The following is an 18,097-nucleotide window of genomic DNA, read 5'->3' on the forward strand; positions in this document are numbered from 1 at the left end:
TGGAGTGGGGCCTGCAGGGGGGAATCATGGGCTGGGGCCAGGCTGGCAGGGGCTGTGGGTCGGGAGTGAGGGGCACCGGCAGGGCTGGGGGGCAGGGCTGGGCTGGCAGGGGCTGTGGGTCGGGAGTGAGGGGCACCGGCAGGGCTGGGGGCAGGGCTGGGCTGGCGGGGGCTGTGGGTCGGGAGTGAGGGGCACCGGCAGGGCTGGGGGGCAGGGCTGGGCTGGCAGGGGCTGTGGGTCGGGAGTGAGGGGCACCGGCAGGGCTGGGGGGCAGGGCTGGGCTGGCGGGAGCTGTGGGTCGGGAGTGAGGGGCACCGGCAGGGCTGGGGGGCAGGGCTGGGCTGGCGGGGGCTGTGGGTCGGGAGTGAGGGGCACCGGCAGGGCGGGGGGGCAGGGCTGGGCTGGCGGGGGCTGTGGGTCGGGAGTGAGGGGCACCGGCAGGGCTGGGGGGCAGGGCTGGGCTGGCGGGAGCTGTGGGTCGGGAGTGAGGGGCACCGGCAGGGCTGGGGGGCAGGGCTGGGCTGGCGGGAGCTGTGGGTCGGGAGTGAGGGGCACCGGCAGGGCTGGGGGGCAGGGCTGGGCTGGCGGGGGCTGTGGGTCGGGAGTGAGGGGCACCGGCAGGCTGGGGGGCAGGGCTGGGCTGGCGGGGGCTGTGGGTCGGGAGTGAGGGGCACCGGCAGGCTGGGGGGCAGGGCTGGGGTGCAGGGGCTGTGGGTCGGGAGTGAGGGGCACCGGCAGGGCTGGGGGCAGGGCTGGGGTGGCGGGGGCTGTGGGTCGGGAGTGAGGGGCACCGGCAGGGCTGGGGGGCAGGGCTGGGCTGGCGGGAGCTGTGGGTCGGGAGTGAGGGGCACCGGCAGGGCTGGGGGGCAGGGCTGGGCTGGCGGGGGCTGTGGGTCGGGAGTGAGGGGCACCGGCAGGGCGGGGGGGCAGGGCTGGGCTGGCGGGGGCTGTGGGTCGGGAGTGAGGGGCACCGGCAGGGCTGGGGGGCAGGGCTGGGCTGGCAGGGAGCTGCAGGTCGGGAGTGAGGGGCACCGGCAGGGCTGGGGGGCAGGGCTGGGCTGGCGGGGGCTGTGGGTCGGGAGTGAGGGCCACCGGCAGGGCTGGGGGGCAGGGCTGGGCTGGCGGGGGCTGTGGGTCGGGAGTGAGGGGCACCGGCAGGGCTGGGGGGCAGGGCTGGGGTGGCAGGGGCTGTGGGTCAGGAGTGAGGGGCACCGGCAGGGCTGGGGGGCAGGGCTGGGGTGGCAGGGGCTGTGGGTCGGGAGTGAGGGGCACCGGCAGGGCTGGGGGGCAGGGCTGGGCTGGCAGGGGCTGTGGGTCAGGAGTGAGGGGTACGGGCAGGGCTGGGGGGCCGGGCTGGGCTGGCAGGGGCTGTGGGTCGGGAGTGAGGGGCACCGGCAGGGCTGGGGGGCAGGGCTGGGCTGGCAGGGGCTGTGGGTCGGGAGTGAGGGGCACCGGCAGGGCTGGGGGCAGGGCGGGGGTGGCAGGGGCTGTGGGTCGGGAGTGAGGGGCACCGGCAGGGCTGGGGGGCAGGGCTGGGCTGGCAGGGGCTGTGGGTCGGGAGTGAGGGGCACCGGCAGGGCTGGGGGGCAGGGCTGGGGTGGCAGGGGCTGTGGGTCGGGAGTGAGGGGCACCGGCAGGGGCGGGGGGCAGGGCTGGGCTGGCAGGGGCTGTGGGTCGGGAGTGAGGGGTACGGGCAGGGCTGGGGGGCAGGGCTGGGCTGGCAGGGGCTGTGGGTCGGGAGTGAGGGGCACCTGCAGGGCTGGGGGCAGGGCTGGGCTGGCAGGGGCTGTGGGTCGGGAGTGAGGGGTACGGGCAGGGCTGGGGGCAGGGCTGGGGTGGCAGGGGCTGTGGGTCGGGAGTGAGGGGCACCGGCAGGGCTGGGGGGCAGGGCTGGGCTGGCAGGGGCTGTGGGTCGGGAGTGAGGGGCACGGGCAGGGCTGGGGGGCAGGGCTGGGCTGGCAGGGGCTGTGGGTCGGGAGTGAGGGGCACCGGCAGGGCTGGGGGCAGGGCTGGGGTGGCAGGGGCTGTGGGTCGGGAGTGAGGGGCACCGGCAGGGCTGGGGGGCAGGGCTGGGCTGGCAGGGGCTGTGGGTCAGGAGTGAGGGGTACGGGCAGGGCTGGGGGGCAGGGCTGGGCTGGCAGGGGCTGTGGGTCGGGAGTGAGGGGCACCGGCAGGGCTGGAGGCAGGGCTGGGCTGGCAGGGGCTGTGGGTCGGGAGTGGGGGCACCGGCAGGGCTGGGGGCAGGGCTGGGGTGGCAGGGGCTGTGGGTCAGGAGTGAGGGGTACGGGCAGGGCTGGGGGGCAGGGCTGGGCTGGCAGGGGCTGTGGGTCGGGAGTGAGGGGCACCGGCAGGGCTGGGGGGCAGGGCTGGGCTGGCGGGGGCTGTGGGTCAGGAGTGAGGGGTACGGGCAGGGCTGGGCTGGCAGGGGCTGTGGGTCGGGAGTGAGGGGCACCGGCAGGGCTGGGGGGCAGGGCTGGGCTGGCAGGGGCTGTGGGTCAGGAGTGAGGAGCACTGGCAGGGCTGGGGGGGTACGGCCAGGCTGGCAGGGGCTGTGGGTCGGGAGTGAGGGGCACCGGCAGGGCTGGGGGGCAGGGCTGGGCTGGCAGGGGCTGTGGGTCGGGAGTGAGGGGCACCGGCAGGGCTGGGGGCAGGGCTGGGGTGGCAGGGGCTGTGGGTCGGGAGTGAGGGGTACGGGCAGGGCTGGGGGGCAGGGCTGGGCTGGCAGGGGCTGTGGGTCGGGAGTGAGGGGCACCGGCAGGGCTGGGGGGCAGGGCTGGGCTGGCAGGGGCTGTGGGTCAGGAGTGAGGGGTACGGGCAGGGCTGGGGGGCAGGGCTGGGCTGGCAGGGGGCTGTGGGTCGGGAGTGAGGGGCACCGGCAGGGCTGGGGGGCAGGGCTGGGGTGGCAGGGGCTGTGGGTCGGGAGTGAGGGGCACCGGCAGGGCTGGGGGGCAGGGCTGGGCTGGCAGGGGCTGTGGGTCGGGAGTGAGGGGCACCGGCAGGGCTGGGGGGCAGGGCTGGGCTGGCGGGGGCTGTGGGTCAGGAGTGAGGGGTACGGGCAGGGCTGGGGGCGGGGCTGGGCTGGCAGGGGCTGTGGGTCGGGAGTGAGGGGCACGGGCAGGGCTGGGGGGCAGGGCTGGGCTGGCAGGGGCTGTGGGTCGGGAGTGAGGGGTACGGGCAGGGCTGGGGGGCAGGGCTGGGCTGGCAGGGGCTGTGGGTCGGGAGTGAGGGGTACGGGCAGGACTGGGGGGCAGGGCTGGGCTGGCAGGGGCTGTGGGTCGGGAGTGAGGGGCACCGGCAGGGCTGGGGGGCAGGGCTGGGCTGGCGGGGGCTGTGGGTCAGGAGTGAGGGGTACGGGCAGGGCTGGGGGGCAGGGCTGGGCTGGCAGGGGCTGTGGGTCGGGAGTGAGGGGCACCGGCAGGGCTGGGGGGCAGGGCTGGGCTGGCAGGGGCTGTGGGTCGGGAGTGAGGGGTACGGGCAGGGCTGGGGGGCAGGGCTGGGCTGGCAGGGGCTGTGGGTCGGGAGTGAGGGGCACCGGCAGGGCTGGGGGGCAGGGCTGGGGTGGCAGGGGCTGTGGGTCGGGAGTGAGGGGCACCGGCAGGGCTGGGGGGCAGGGCTGGGCTGGCGGGGGCTGTGGGTCGGGAGTGAGGGGCACGGGCAGGGCTGGGGGGCAGGGCTGGGCTGGCAGGGGGCTGTGGGTCGGGAGTGAGGGGCACCGGCAGGGCTGGGGGCAGGGCTGGGGTGGCAGGGGCTGTGGGTCGGGAGTGGGGGCACCGGCAGGGCTGGGGGGCAGGGCTGGGGTGGCAGGGGCTGTGGGTCGGGAGTGAGGGGCACCGGCAGGGCTGGGGGGCATGGCTGGGCTGGCGGGGGCTGTGGGTCGGGAGTGAGGGGCACGGGCAGGGCTGGGGGGCAGGGCTGGGCTGGCAGGGGCTGTGGGTCGGGAGTGAGGGGCACCGGCAGGGCTGGGGCAGGGCTGGGTGGCAGGGGCTGTGGGTCGGGAGTGGGGGCACCGGCAGGGCTGGGGGGCAGGGCTGGGCTGGCAGGGGCTGTGGGTCGGGAGTGAGGGGCCCCGGCAGGGCTGGGGGCAGGGCTGGGGTGGCAGGGGCTGTGGGTCAGGAGTGAGGGGTACGGGCAGGGCTGGGGGGCAGGGCTGGGCTGGCAGGGGCTGTGGGTCGGGAGTGAGGGGCACCTGCAGGGCTGGGGGCAGGGCTGGGCTGGCAGGGGCTGTGGGTCGGGAGTGAGGGGCACCTGCAGGGCTGGGGGCAGGGCTGGGCTGGCAGGGGCTGTGGGTCAGGAGTGAGGGGTACGGGCAGGGCTGGGGGCAGGGCTGGGGTGGCAGGGGCTGTGGGTCGGGAGTGAGGGGCACCGGCAGGGCTGGGGGGGCAGGGCTGGGCTGGCAGGGGCTGTGGGTCGGGAGTGGGGGCACCGGCAGGGCTGGGGGCAGGGCTGGGCTGGCAGGGGCTGTGGGTCGGGAGTGAGGGGCACGGGCAGGGCTGGGGGGCAGGGCTGGGCTGGCAGGGGCTGTGGGTCGGGAGTGAGGGGCACCGGCAGGGCTGGGGGGCAGGGCTGGGCTGGCAGGGGCTGTGGGTCGGGAGTGGGGGCACCGGCAGGGCTGGGGGCAGGGCTGGGCTGGCAGGGGCTGTGGGTCGGGAGTGAGGGGTACGGGCAGGGCTGGGGGGCAGGGCTGGGCTGGCAGGGGCTGTGGGTCGGGAGTGAGGGGCACGGGCAGGGCTGGGGGGCAGGGCTGGGCTGGCAGGGGCTGTGGGTCGGGAGTGAGGGGTACGGCAGGGCTGGGGGGCAGGGCTGGGCTGGCAGGGGCTGTGGGTCGGGAGTGAGGGGCACCGGCAGGGCTGGGGGGCAGGGCTGGGCTGGCAGGGGCTGTGGGTCAGGAGTGAGGGGTACGGGCAGGGCTGGGGGCAGGGCTGGGGTGGCAGGGGCTGTGGGTCGGGAGTGAGGGGCACGGGCAGGGCTGGGGGGCAGGGCTGGGCTGGCAGGGGCTGTGGGTCGGGAGTGAGGGGCACCGGCAGGGCTGGGGGCAGGGCTGGGGTGGCAGGGGCTGTGGGTCGGGAGTGGGGGCACCGGCAGGGCTGGGAGAGGGTGCTGGAGACCTTTGGGCATCCCCTCTGTTGATCGTTCAGGGGGCCGAGCTCCCAGTTCGCTACGAGAAGGGGACCCCCCCAGGTTTCGGGGTTATCCCTGCCGGGCCTGACCCATGTCTCTGTCCAGGGAGAAGACGGATTCCCCGGCTTCAAGGGTGACATGGGCCACAAGGGTGACAGGGTGAGCGGGGCCCCTCCTGTGGGGGGCTGGGGGGGCTGACTGCACATTTCACCGTAAATTGTTGGACACTGCCTGTCGGCTGGGCCTGGCAGAGCTGGGCAACGGGGCAGGGACCCGGGGGAGAGGGTTGGGCTGTGGGTGTGGGGTGGGAGGAGGGAGGGGCAGGAGGGGGGCTCCGGACCAGGGGGTGAAGGGGGCAGCGCAGGCAGTCCCACCCCCTAATGCCGCCCTATCCCTTGCCCGGGGGGGGTCTCTCTCTCCGTTGCAGGGCAACGTGGGGCCGCTGGGGCCGCGGGGGGAGGATGGCCCCGAGGGGCTGAAGGGCCAGCTGGGCCCCGTGGGGGAGGCAGGCGCCTCCGGCCCGGCGGGGGAGAAGGTGAGTGCGTCCCCGTCCCCCCGCCCCCGCGTCCGGCTCGGGGCCCTGCCGCCTCTCAGCTCCGCTCTCTCTCCCTCTAGGGCAAGCTGGGCGTGCCAGGCCTGCCGGGCTACCCTGGGCGCCAGGGCCCCAAGGTAAGTGGGGGGCAGGAGTCTGAGACCTCGCAGCCCACATCATCCTGGGAGGGGGGCCCCAGGCCCCCCGGCTTCGCCCCCCTAACCCGTGCTCTCTCCCACAGGGCTCTGCCGGCTTCCCGGGCCCCCTGGGGTTCGCAGGGGAGAAAGGAAAGAGGGTGAGTGAGCCGGGCCCCTGTGCCCAGCGTGGCCCCTGCCCCACGCGCCCCTGGCAGGCGGGCAGCAGCAGCTGGGGACACTGAGGCGAGTGGCCCGAGGCCACGCAGGGAGTGGGCGGCAGGGCCAGGGATGGAAGCCTGGAGCCCTGAGTCCCCGCCCCGTGGGCCCTACGCTCGGCCAGCCTCCCTGGCCCTCCCAGCCGGGCGCCCACGGCCTGGGTGTGTGCGTGCCCCCCTAGGGTCCGGGTCCCTGGCCAGCGGGTGCTGGGAGAGACGCCTCGCGTGTGCTGTGTCCTGGCGCCGTCACCAGCGTGTCAGCCGGGGCGTGTCACGGACCCACGGGATGGAACAGCCTCGGGGAGGCCCTGTCCCTGAGCCAAGCCCCCGGGTCCCCCGCTTCCTCTGGGGGAAACCCACATCCCTTCGGCCGGAGCTCTGGGCCTGCAGGCCCCTGCGACCTCCGGGCAGCGTGATCCAGGGAGACTCGTCCAGGGACTGATGCCCCTCACCCAGCGTGGCAGGCACCACCCTGTGAGCCAGCAGCCCTGTGCCAGCCGCACCAGGGAAACTGAGGCATGCGCTGGCTTGACCTAAATATTACAAGAGTCTCATAGGTGATTGCAGGGGGGCAGCCGGTCCTTCTGCATGTGCAGGGCCCGCATGCGTGGGGCACGTGGCGTGTGTACCCGTGGGGCAGGGCAGCACCACGCACAGTACTTCTCCCACGCTACCGTTTTGTTCTCCCCTCGCAGGGCAAGGCTGGCCAGGCCGGGCAGGCGGGACAGCGTGGACCTCCGGTGAGAGACCCCAGACACCCCCCAGACCCCCACAGCGCCTAGGGGGAAAGGCCAAGGAGCCGGCTCTGTCCCCCAGTGACAGCTGCCATGTTCCCCAGCTACCAGCCCTGATTCCCCCCCATATTCTAGTGACTCGAGCTCCCCCACCCCCACAGTGACCGGCCCCGGCTGGGCCCCAGAGCTCCCCCACCCCCACAGTGGCCGGCCCCGGCTGGGCCCCAGAGCTCCCCCCATCCCCACAGTGATCGGCCCCGGCTGGGCCCCAGAGCTCCCCCCAGCCAGTGCTGAGCAGGCCCTGGTGCCCCCCATCCGCCAGGTCCTGGTCTCGGGCAGCCCGCCCCGCCCTGCGCCCGCTCATCCCACTCATCCTCTCTCTGCCCAGGGCCTGCCAGGGGAGCGAGGCCAGACGGGGCCGACGGGGAAGCCGGGACCGAAGGTATCTCGGGGTCTGGCTGGGCTGCGCCAGACCCACCCGCTCTGTCCGTCCGTCCATCCATGTCCACCCTCTGGGTATTACCCAGACCCCCCTTGCACAATCTTCCCCCCCCCCCGCCGTGGGAACAGCACCCTGGCCCCACTCCATGGGGCGCTGGGGACCCAGCCCAGCTCCCTGCCATCCCCCCATTGACCTCTGCTCCCCATACTCAGTGCCCTCCCTCTGCCCAGCGCCTCCACAGTGCCTGGTGGCCCCCAGTGCCCCCCATCTTCCTCAGCTGGCACCCCTGCCAGGCATCCCGCCCCCTGGTCCGTCCCCCACACAGGCCCTGCCTTGCCCCTGTCCCCTCGACTCACCCCAACCCAGCGCCCATCCCTGCTGCCCATGCCCCGGCTGGCGCGTGACCTGGTGCAGGGTCCCCATTCCCGAGGGGGCGGCTGCTGCCCTCAGCCTGGTTCTCTGTCCCCAGGGCGACACCAGCCATGACGGGGCCCCCGGAGCAGTGGGGGAGAAGGTGAGTCTAAGCAGGGACCCCACGGGCTGGCCAGTGTCTGGGCATGAGGGATCCCCCACCGACCCCCTGCCCTGGGGCAGGACAGCCACCCAGGGGGAGCAGGGCCTCTGTGGGGCTTGGGGGAAGGGGGGTACAGAGCTCCTGGGGGGCTAAGGGGAGGCAGAGAAGTACAGGGGTCCTGGAGGGGTGGGGGAGGGAATACAGGGGCTCTGGAGGACTGTGGGAGTGGGTGGGGTAGGGGAATTGAGGGGGGTCTGGGTGCTGTCCCCCTTGTGCTCACAGCTGTTCTCCTGCTTTCCCAGGGCCCCCAGGGGCCGCAGGGTCCCAACGGTTTCCGAGGCCCGAAGGGTCCACCTGTAAGTACAACTCTCCCCTCCCAACTGGTGCAGGGGGCTCAGCGCCCCTGGGGATGCCTGGGCTGGGATCCCCCCTCCCCGCTGCTGGCTACGGGGGCTTCTTACAGAGGAACGAACCCTCCTGGGGGTCCCTCCTGCAGGGCTGGGGTTCAGGGAGGGCCATTATGGGAGGAGATGTGGAGCGAGTGGGGTGGCCTGGGGGGGGGCACGTGAGGCAGCACTGGGGGGATCCGGCCTGTTGGTGTGTGGGGCAGCCCTGGGGGGAGGCGTGTGGGACGGCCCTGGGGGGAGGCATCTGGGGCGGCCCTGGGGGGGATCCAGCCGGTTGGCGCCCGCAGCCCCTGACTCTGTGCCTTGGCAGGGCCCAGCTGGGAAGGATGGGTTGCCCGGACACCCAGGACAGCGCGGGGAGCCGGTGAGTGGCCCCCCCATACCCTTGTCGCTGCCCCAGTGGGGCCCGGCTGCTGGGGCTGCTGGGGCTGTCCAACGCTCACCCCCGTCTCTCTGCAGGGATACCACGGCAAGACCGGCCCCCCCGGGCCCCACAGGAGTGGTGGGACCCCAGGTGAGTGAGCCCCGCGTCCCCCGGCCCCATGCCTGCCCTGGCCCCGTGCCCTCGGGAGCCTGGGCCCGTCTCCCTGTCAATGGCCTGTGATGGATCCCCCCTCCACCGGCTGCTGTGGGGGTGGGGACGCCCCTTCTCTTACAGGGCCCAGCAAGCCCCCCATTGGATCCATACCACCCTGCCCCACCTCACTGGTGCCCCTTCTCTGCCCCTCAGGGTAACTCGGGCGAGACGGGCCCCATTGGAGAGCGGGGTCATCCGGGCTCCCCTGGCCCACCTGGGGAGCAGGGGCTACCAGGGGCTGCCGGCCGGGAAGGGGCTAAGGTAAGTGCCATGCTGAGGAATGGAGGGGATGTGCTCACGTGCCCCCCAGTTCCTGCATGGGCAGCACTGCAAGCAGGCCTGACCAGGGCTGGGAGCCCGGACGCCTGGGTTCTCTGGGAGGGGAGTGGGTGGGTCAGATGCTCCGGAACGGCTCTGTATGAAGCCAGCCAGGTCTGGGGTGGCGCGACTCCTGTCACCAGGGCAAGGAGCCTCCTCAGCGACAGCCTTTCTGGTCTGGCCTCGGCGCGTCCAGCAGCCCTGTTCGCACCTCACACTTCCCTTGGCGGGTGCAGCTGGACGGGACCCCTGGGGAAGCCAGAGGGCCCGGCCCCCCCCACTCCGCAGTCAGCCGTGACTCTCAGCCAGTTGACGGGAACACAGCGTAGAACAGAGATCAGTGACTTTTGGGGGGACCCCGGGCCAGATGCCTCCGAAACTGCCCAGCTTCCAGCGACCCGACCCCCCGACACACCTGTTGTTCCTCCTCCTGGTCTTTGTCTCACTTCCCCGGGGCAAAGTGTCACCCTGGTCGCATCCCCCCTCCTGGGTCTCAGGTTACGAAGGGCACCGTCCATCGCACATGTGCAGGCAGCTGGAGCCACCTCACCTGCCCCCGAGGGTCTCAGCAAAAGTCAGACACCCAATTCCCACTACCTAGGCGTTGGTGCAACACACAGGGAAACTGAGGCACCCAGGATTCATGCAAAACAGTAAGACTCACATAGTCTTGTGCACAACATAATAGGAGGAAAAATCTACTTTGTCACAGTGTGGTCTAGTGATTAGAGCCGGGGTGGAGCCTGGACTCCTGGGTCCTACCCTTAGCTCTGCCCAGGCTGGCTGCATGCCTGGGGCAGAGATTAGTAAGGTTTAAGGCCAGGAGGACCCACTGTGATCATCCCGTCCAGTCTGCTGTGCCCTCGGCCTGAGGACAGCCCCCTCTGTTTGCGCTAGAGAAGGTCTCAGAACCCCCAACCCTTGTAAATGCAGAGGGGCCATGTGACGAAGTGGGGTTTTATTCATCTTGGGGACTCCTCAGCAAGGCAACTTGTACTGGTGGTAGATTTCGCTATCTGCTGTCCCAGGGGGTGGTCCCTCGGGGACCCCGTTTTCAGCGGAGTGGGTGTAGCAAAGCAGGGAGCGGGACAGATTGACCTGGGGATGTCGCAAGGGAGTTTTACTGGGATTGTCGGCACTGTGGATGGGATGGGGGGGCTTCACTGGAGTGATGATACCTGAGCCTGTCACCTGAGCCAGGAGGGGGGTTGGGGCCAGGTGACACCTTTTGCCTGGGAAGCTGGACAAAGGCTGGAGGAGGGGCCGGGGGGGAGGCTGGGGAAGTCATCTGGAGGGGGTTTGGAGCTGGCTGGGGAAATGGAGGGAGGCTCAGATGGGGGCTCTGGCCTCCCTGCCCCCCCGACTAAGGGGTCCTGTTCTCTATACCTACAAGCTCTGTGTTAAACCATGTTCCTGTCGTCTAATAAACCTTCTGTTTTACTGGCTGGCTGAGAGTCCCGTCTGACTGCAGAGTTGGGGGGCAGGACCCTCTGGCTTCCCTAGGACCCCGCCTGGGCGGACTCGCCGTGGGAAGCACCCCGAGGGGCAGAGGATGCTGAATGCTCCGAGGTCAGACCCAGGAAGGTCGAAGTTGTGTGAGCTTGCCCTGGGGAGAGGAGACTCCCGCAGAGTCCTGCCAGGCTTCGTAGGGAGCCGTTCCAGAGCATCGCCCAGGGACTGCCTGGCAGTGGGGTTCCCTGAGGAGGTCCTTATAGACCAGGGCTCCAATTTCATGTCAGCTCTGCTCTGGTGCTTGTGGGAGAAGTGTGGGGTCCAACACACACCAAGTTGTCACGGGGTCCCCAGGCAATGCTCTGGAACTGCTCCCTACAAAGCCAGGTTTCTTAGACGACAGGAACACGACCCAAAACAGAGCTTGTTATTCCAGACATCAGTGACTTTCAGCCAAGTCCATCTTGGGAGTCCTGGGCCAGTCACCTTGGATTCCCCCCTTCCAGTCCCCCCATGCAGACCCCCACCTCCGACACCCCCCTTGATGCTCCCTCCTCCTTTTCTTTGTCTCACTACCCAGGTCAAAGGTGTCATCTGGTCGCACCCCCCTCCTGGGTCTCAGGTCACAAAAAGCTGGGCAGCCTCACCTGTCCTGAGAGCCTCAGCAAAATCAAACCCCCAATTCCGACCACCTCAGTGCAGTACACAGGGAAACTGAGGTACACACAGTACAGTATTAGTGGAGGACAGTAAGACTCACCTGCAATGTAACAAGATGAATAAAACCCCACTTCGTCACAGGCCGGACACCCTGAGCCTGGGGTCAGCTGCTCAGGGCCCCCTGGCAAACACTGGCACCTTCTTCCTGCTCTGCACATGCCCAGCACCAGCCCCTGGTGCCCCTCGCTGCTCCCCGTAGGGACCGAGGGCTCAGCTGCCCCAGCCAGCTCTTCCCCTGCCCCGGGGCGTGGGGAATGGGGGGCTGTGCCCTGCTGCAGGCCCTGCCCCCTTGGCTCTGGTAGGGTGAGGGGCATCTGCCTGCGGTGGGGGTGTGGAAGGGGTCCCCCCTGACTGCTAACTGTCTCTGTCCCCTAGGGCGACCCTGGCCCGGCCGGCCTGCCTGGGAAGAACGGACCCCTGGGAATCCCTGGCTTTCCCGGCGCCAGGGCCGTGCCCGGCGAGACGGTGAGTGCTACCCAGGCGGGGGGCTGTGAGGGCTGGTACTGGGGTGGGACACTCGCAGGGTGTAACGGTCCTGTCTTGTCTCCTCCACAGGGACCGGCCGGCCTGAAGGGCAGGGAGGGGCCTCCCGGGGCCCCGGGCCCCACAGTGAGTAGCTGGCCCCGTGACCCCATCCCCTCTCCTGGGGGAGGCCAGTGCTGGGGTGGGGGCCCACAGGGGATTTCTGGGGGGGAGGGAAGGAGGTTTGGAGACTCTTGGGGGGGCCTTTGGGAGGCTTGCGGGGTTGGGGGAATGGGGTTCTGGGGGGCTGTCTGTGGGAGGGTCAATGGGGGACTTGGGGGGCTGTCAGAGGGGGTGCAGTGTGGTGGGCTCTGAGGGCTCTCAGGGCAGGGTCTCAGTGGTGTTTGGTAGGGGGGTCATCCATGGAGGAATTGGGAGCATGGCACACCCCAACCAATGTGCAATTCTCCCCAGGGCTCCCCCGGTGAACGAGGCCCCTCAGGGGCAGCTGGAGGCATCGGGCTGCCAGGCCATGGGGGGGAGCAGGGCCCCCCCGGCCCCGCTGGGGAGAAGGGTGCCCCGGTAAGTGCTGGCTACTTTTGTTGGGGCCACTCTTGGACCCTGACTCCCCTTGTGGGGCTCTTGGAGGGGAGCAGTGTGAGTGCAGTGGGGGGCTTCACCTTTCTGGGGGGTCAGTCTCTACCCGGGGGGGGGACCCTGGGGGAAGGGGCTTGGTCTGTGCCCCGTGGGGTGTGGGGGGACCCTAGGGGGAGGGGGTTTGTCTATGCCCCGTGTGGCCCCTACTGACTCTGCTTTTGGTTGCTCCCTTTCCTGCCCCACAGGGCGAGAGGGGCCCAATGGGCCCTGCCGGGCATGATGGGATCCAGGGGCCCGGGGGCCTGCCAGGCCCAGCCGGACCCCCGGGCCCTGCGGGCGAGGATGGAGACAAGGTAGGTGGGATGGATCATTGCGCCGAGCTGGGGTCTCCAGCGACGGTTCCCCAGCGATGGCGGGTTCCCTGGGGCCGGTTCCTGTGGTGATGGCTGGTTTGTGGGGGACGGTTCCCCCGGGGATGGCGGGTTCCCTGGAGACAGTTCCCCTGGCGCGGGGTCCTCAGAAGGTCTCATCGAGGTCTCTTTGTGTCACGGAGTCCCTGGGCGATGCTCGGGATCTGCTCCCTTCGAAGCCAGGCAGGACTCTGGGGGAGTCTCCTCTCTGGGCGCAGCCTGTCTGCAGGACACACAGCTCACCCGGCTCCCCCCTTCCTGGGTCTGACCTCAGAGCATCCAGCATCCTCTGCCCTCCGTGCGCTTCCCACAGCGAGTCCGCCCAGGTGGGGTCCTGGGGAAGCCAGAGGGTCCTGCCCCCCAACTCCGCAGTCAGACGTGACTCTCAGCCAGCCAGTAAAACAGAAGGTTTATTAGACGACAGGAACATGGTCTAACACAGAGCTTGTAGGTGCAGAGAACAGGACCCCTCAGTCGGGTCCATTTTGGGGGGCAGTGAGCCAGACAACCCCGTCTGCACTTCACTCCATGTCCCCAGCCAGCCCCAAACTGAAACTCTCCCCAGCCCCCCCTCCTCTGGGCTTTGTCCCTTTCCCGGGCCAGGAGGTCACTGGATTCCTTTGTTCTTCAACCCTTTAGCTCTCACCTTGCAGGGGGAAGGGCCCAGGCCATCAGCTGCCAGGAGACAGAGTGTCGGCCATTTATGTACCCTGGCTCTTTGCTCTGCAACAATTACACCCCCTTATCCCACCACCTAGAGACTTAAGAAATGCCTGGGGAAACTGAGGCACCCTGACAGTATTCAGAGGAAACATTAAGAACAGTCCCACTTCGTCACACTTTGCCTTTGCAGGGCGAGCTGGGGGGCCCCGGACAGAAAGGGAGCAAGGGGGACAAGGGCGAGGCGGTAAGTACCGGGGGCAGCACTGGGGGTCACTGTAGGGCCCTGACTGGGCCCCGCAGCCGGGCTCCTCACACCCAGCTCCGGCCCAGCATGAGCCAGGGGTGTAGGGTGGTGTGGGAGGATCTGAGGAGGATGCAGGTGGAGACGGGAGGGGTGTAGTGGAGGGCTCGGAAGGGGCTGGAGATGCTGGTGGGGTGAACAGTGAGGCAGGTAGGGGGGCAGGGGCCTGGTTTAGGGTCTGCTTTTGCCCCAGCTCTAACTTTGCGCTTCCCCCACCCAGGGCCCACCAGGACCAACCGGTATCCAGGGACCCATCGGGCACCCCGGCTCCACGGTGAGTATCTAGGGAGCACCCAGCTGGCCCCCTAGGTCACCCCTCAACTGCTCCCCTCTGACCGCCCTGCCCCGCCAGGGAGTCACACACAGCCCCGCCCTCCGTGCCCCACTAGTGACTGGGGCTGCGTCTGACACTCCCGGGAGACCCCTCCTGCCCCAGTGTCCATTGCAGGCTCTGTGCCTGGCCCTTCACTGCTGCTGTGTGACCCCCCCGGAGCTGTGCTACCCCCACTCCGAACTGCAAGACCTCTCCGAGCTGCACAACCCCCAGCTCTGCCCCCGAGGAGGGGCACTGCACCGGGGGGACACCGGGGGGGGTCTCTGCACCGAGGGGGGGCACTGACCCCAACCCCTCTGGCCCTGCAGGGAGTGGACGGGGAGCCCGGACGCCGTGGGCAGCAAGGGATGTTTGGCCAGAAGGGAGATGAGGGGGCTCGGGGATTCCCTGGCTTGAGTGGCCCTGTCGGATTGCAGGTAGGGACGGGCGTCGGTGGGAGCTGGGCTGGGCTGGCAGGGGATGCGGGTCGGGAGTGAGAGGCACTGGTAGCACTGTTGGGGGGAGCCCAGGGCTGGGCTTGCAGGGGCTGCGGGTTGGCGCTGGCAGAGCAGTTTGGGGGCAGGCCTACATGCTCCAGGAGGGGTCGGGCAGCCCCTGTGCCCCCGGTTAACCCCCCATGTGGTTCTCCGCAGGGCATGCCGGGCCCGCAGGGCGAGAAGGGCGAGAGTGGAGATGTTGGCCCCATGGTATGAGCTCCACGGAGATCCCCCCCACCCTTCCCCTCTTGCCCCCCTTCTCCTCTCACCTCCAATAAGAACATACGAGCGGCCAGACTGGGTCAGACCCAAGGTCCCTCCAGCTCAGTGTCCTGTCTCTGACAGTGGCCAACACCAGGTGCCCCAGAGGCAATGAACGGAACGGAATCATCCAGTGATCCATCCCCTGTCGCTCGTTCCTGGCTTCTGGCAGTCAGAGGCTAGAGACACCGTCCCTGCCCATCCTGGCTAATAGCCCTTGATGGACCTGTCCTCCAGTACCTAGTTCTTTTTTGAACCCTGTTATAGTCTTGGCCTTCACAACATCCTCTGGCAAGGAGTTCCACAGGTTGACTGTACATTATGTGAAGACATCCCCCTGCCCCCCCGCCTCCCCTTAACTCCCCCCCTGCCCCTCCTCAAGTGACTGTGCCCGTTCAGTGCCCGTACTCACTGGCTCGAACTGCCTGTCCTATCCCTTCTCTGCAGGGCCTCCCTGGCGCTGCGGGGCCACGTGGGGCGCAGGGACCTGCCGGTGGTGATGTGAGTTCCCCGTCCTTTCCGGGGCGGGAGTGGGGGCTGCCGTGTGCCATGGGGCGGCAAGGGGGGAATTCCAGGGGCAGAGGGTACCTGGGGGGCAGAGGCTGCTGTGGGGCAGGCACTGTGAGCCTCACTGCCTGGGAGGGCACAGCCCCAGTGGGGGGAAGGAGTGGGGCAGGGCTCCCGGGGGGCTGAGCAGTGAGTCGTCTGCCCCCCCTGTAATGATGCTGCCTTTGGCAGGATACAACTGAGAATATCAATTCAGGACAAATTGCTTAGAGCAGGGCAGTTACAGCTGGGGTTTCTCCCCCTCTAAGGCATCAAACCAGCCAGGCAGAGAGGACTTCGGTCTCACCCCACTGGCTATCCAGAAGTTACCCAAGCAATTCCCTTAGACACTCCCGTTTCCCATATCACCACCAGTGCCACTCGTTATGGGGACGAATGGTTATGAAAACCAATACCCCAGTAAAAGAAAAAAGGTTCTCTTGATCCCAAAGGACCAAGCCCCAGACCCAGGTCAAATGATAACTTAGATCTTACCCAAAATACACGCTTCTAGCCAATTCTTATTAACTAAACTAAAATTTATTAAAAAATAAAAGAGAGAGTTGGTTGAAAGATCAATATTCAGACAGACTTGAGTTCAATTCTTGAGGTCCAGATCCAGAGCAGAGATGGTGAGTTTGTAGTTGCTAAGAAGTCCAGAAGTCATAGTCCAACGTCCATGTCCAGGGTGACTCTAGTCAGTGACTGGGGATCTCAATCCTTATGGCTCAGCGTTTCCCCTTCTTGAAACCCAAAGCAGATCGGAGATGAGGAAGGATCGTGTCCCAGGGTCTTTATACATTTCCAGCAGCCTTTTGGCCTGAGCAGACAACAGCCTTGACTTTCTGTCTCCCAAACATCCTGGCAATTAGCCCAGGGTCATTTATCCATTAAATAGACATTAAATAAATTCTGGTTACCACAACCGTCAAAGAGACCTAGACGATCATACTATTTCACTCAAAGCCCTAGCAACAGACAAGACTTGTTTGCTGACCGCCCAGACCCCTTCTCTCCCTCGCAACGCCCATTTCACAGCTCTCTGCATTGCCCGCCCTTCCTCACCCTCGTCAAAGTGCTGCCCTGCGTCAGGTCAGTCTGGGAGCTCATTAACTCGCGCTGGGCCTGTCCCCTTTCCATGAGACATTATATTACCCTCCTCACGTCACCCCCGCATCCTCCCTGTCCCTAGGGCCCCCAGGGGATGCCAGGTGGAACGGGTCAGCCGGGCGCCGTCGGGGACAAGGTGAGTGTGGGGGAGCAGCACTGGATCTGATGCTGTGTCCTGCCCCCCTGCCCCCAGTCAGGGCACTGGGGACCCCAGCTGGGAAGGGTGTATGGGAACCTTCCACCCCCCAGAGCCAGCTACGTGCCCCCCTCCCAGCAATGTCCCCGCACACCTGCCCCCTCCCCTGTCCTAGCCCCCTCCCTAGGGCCCCAGCCCCAGTGCCAGCCCCCTTCCTGGGGCTGGGCCTCCACCCCTGACCCCATGCCCCTCCCTGGGGCCCCATCCCAGCCCCCCTCCTCAGGACAGGGCCCCCTCCCCGTCCAGCTCTGGTCTCTCCAGGGCAGCTCTGCAGAGTGTACCTTGCCAGCCCACACAGCCCCCCTTCCCTCTCCCCCCCCCCAGAAGGAAAATGAACACTCAGGGGGGAGAGCAGTACAGTGCGAGTGGGGAAACTGAGTCACTCATAGTTTCCGTATAAATATTACAGAAATCCTCCCCTTCTCCATCCTGCCCCCGGCCTTGCCCTCTGGGTCCCCCAGCCCGGCGGGGCTGTGCCCATCAGCTGGGCTAGCGTGGGGCTCACTCTGCTCTTCTCTCCTTGCGCAGGGGGAGCCGGGTGAGGCGGGAGACCCCGGGGCCCCAGGGGAGCCAGGCCGGCCGGTAAGTTCTGGGGCACAGTGAGACAGGGGGTCTCTGTCTATGCCCAGGACATGCAGTGGGGACCAGGGGCCCCCCGGCAGTGTGCTGAGATGTCTGGGGGCTGGAAGCGAATTGAGGGGGCCCGGCCCAGCGCCCTCCTGCAGCAGCTAGTCTCACAGGTTAACGCCTCGCTGTCCTGTGTCCACCAGCCCCATGCTGGGGCCACCATGGCGTGGGGGAAGCAGTGCTGGGGGGGCAAGCTCCATGGGATGCTGCCCTCCCAGCGCCAGCCCTGACACCCGTGTCTCCCTGCAGGGCATCAATGGGGAACTGGGGGAGAAGGGAGATTCCGGTCCGTCGGGTGCTGCTGGGGCCCCGGGCAAGAGGGGGCCCCCAGGAGAGGATGGAGCCAAAGGCAACCTGGTGAGTGCAGCAGGGCTGGGGGGCGCACAGCTGGAGGTACCACATGGGGCTGGGGAGTACCGCATGGGGCCAGTGGGGATGGGGGGGCACAGCATGGGGCTGGGAGGGCTCTGTATGGGGCCAGCGGGGCTGGGGGGGGCACAGCAGGGGGGCACAGCATGGGGCCAGCAGGGCTGGGGTGGCACAACAGGGGGAAAGGAGGATAAGGGGAACAGGGGTTGTGACTTCATTGCTGGCACCTGCCCTCATCCTGCACCTCCCACCCTCAGTCCACATCCCAACACACCCACCCCCCTCGTGACACACCCAGCTCCCCCCAAACACCCAGCACCCAACCCTCTCACACCCGCCCAGCTCCCAGTTGCTCCCACTCCCCCAGTGTCCAGGCCTTGGGAGGGTCTCGGGCTCTGCCTTGTGCTCACGGACCTTTTTTCCTGCAGGGCCCCATCGGCTTCCCGGGCGAACCAGGCCCCCCTGGAGACCCCGGGGTGCCGGTGAGTACTCCTGCTTGCCCCACGTGGCTCCAGCCCATCCTGACAGGCCCTGTGGGGGGAGGGATCTGTCCAGGACTCCTAGGTTCTCTCCCCAGCT

At 68.6% G+C, this 18,097-nt stretch overlaps 1 protein-coding gene across 1 annotated transcript in view; it reads left to right on the forward strand.

Annotated features, from left to right (window-relative positions):
• Positions 1-18,097, forward strand: part of COL5A3 (collagen type V alpha 3 chain) — a 52,543-nt gene that overhangs the window by 17,908 nt on the left and 16,538 nt on the right. Inside the window, 25 exon segments of the mRNA XM_038379054.2 lie at positions 5,224-5,277; positions 5,546-5,653; positions 5,734-5,787; positions 5,892-5,945; positions 6,698-6,742; positions 7,125-7,178; positions 7,648-7,692; positions 7,995-8,048; positions 8,410-8,463; positions 8,559-8,579; positions 8,581-8,613; positions 8,830-8,937; positions 11,542-11,631; positions 11,722-11,775; positions 12,103-12,210; positions 12,471-12,578; positions 13,489-13,542; positions 13,820-13,873; positions 14,242-14,349; positions 14,566-14,619; positions 15,118-15,171; positions 16,409-16,462; positions 17,051-17,104; positions 17,399-17,506; positions 17,947-18,000. Of these exon segments, the coding sequence (XP_038234982.1) occupies positions 5,224-5,277; positions 5,546-5,653; positions 5,734-5,787; positions 5,892-5,945; positions 6,698-6,742; positions 7,125-7,178; positions 7,648-7,692; positions 7,995-8,048; positions 8,410-8,463; positions 8,559-8,579; positions 8,581-8,613; positions 8,830-8,937; positions 11,542-11,631; positions 11,722-11,775; positions 12,103-12,210; positions 12,471-12,578; positions 13,489-13,542; positions 13,820-13,873; positions 14,242-14,349; positions 14,566-14,619; positions 15,118-15,171; positions 16,409-16,462; positions 17,051-17,104; positions 17,399-17,506; positions 17,947-18,000 (1,638 nt within the window).

This window comes from Dermochelys coriacea, chromosome 20 (genome assembly GCF_009764565.3).
Source record: "Dermochelys coriacea isolate rDerCor1 chromosome 20, rDerCor1.pri.v4, whole genome shotgun sequence".
Lineage (NCBI taxonomy): Eukaryota > Metazoa > Chordata > Testudines > Dermochelyidae > Dermochelys > Dermochelys coriacea.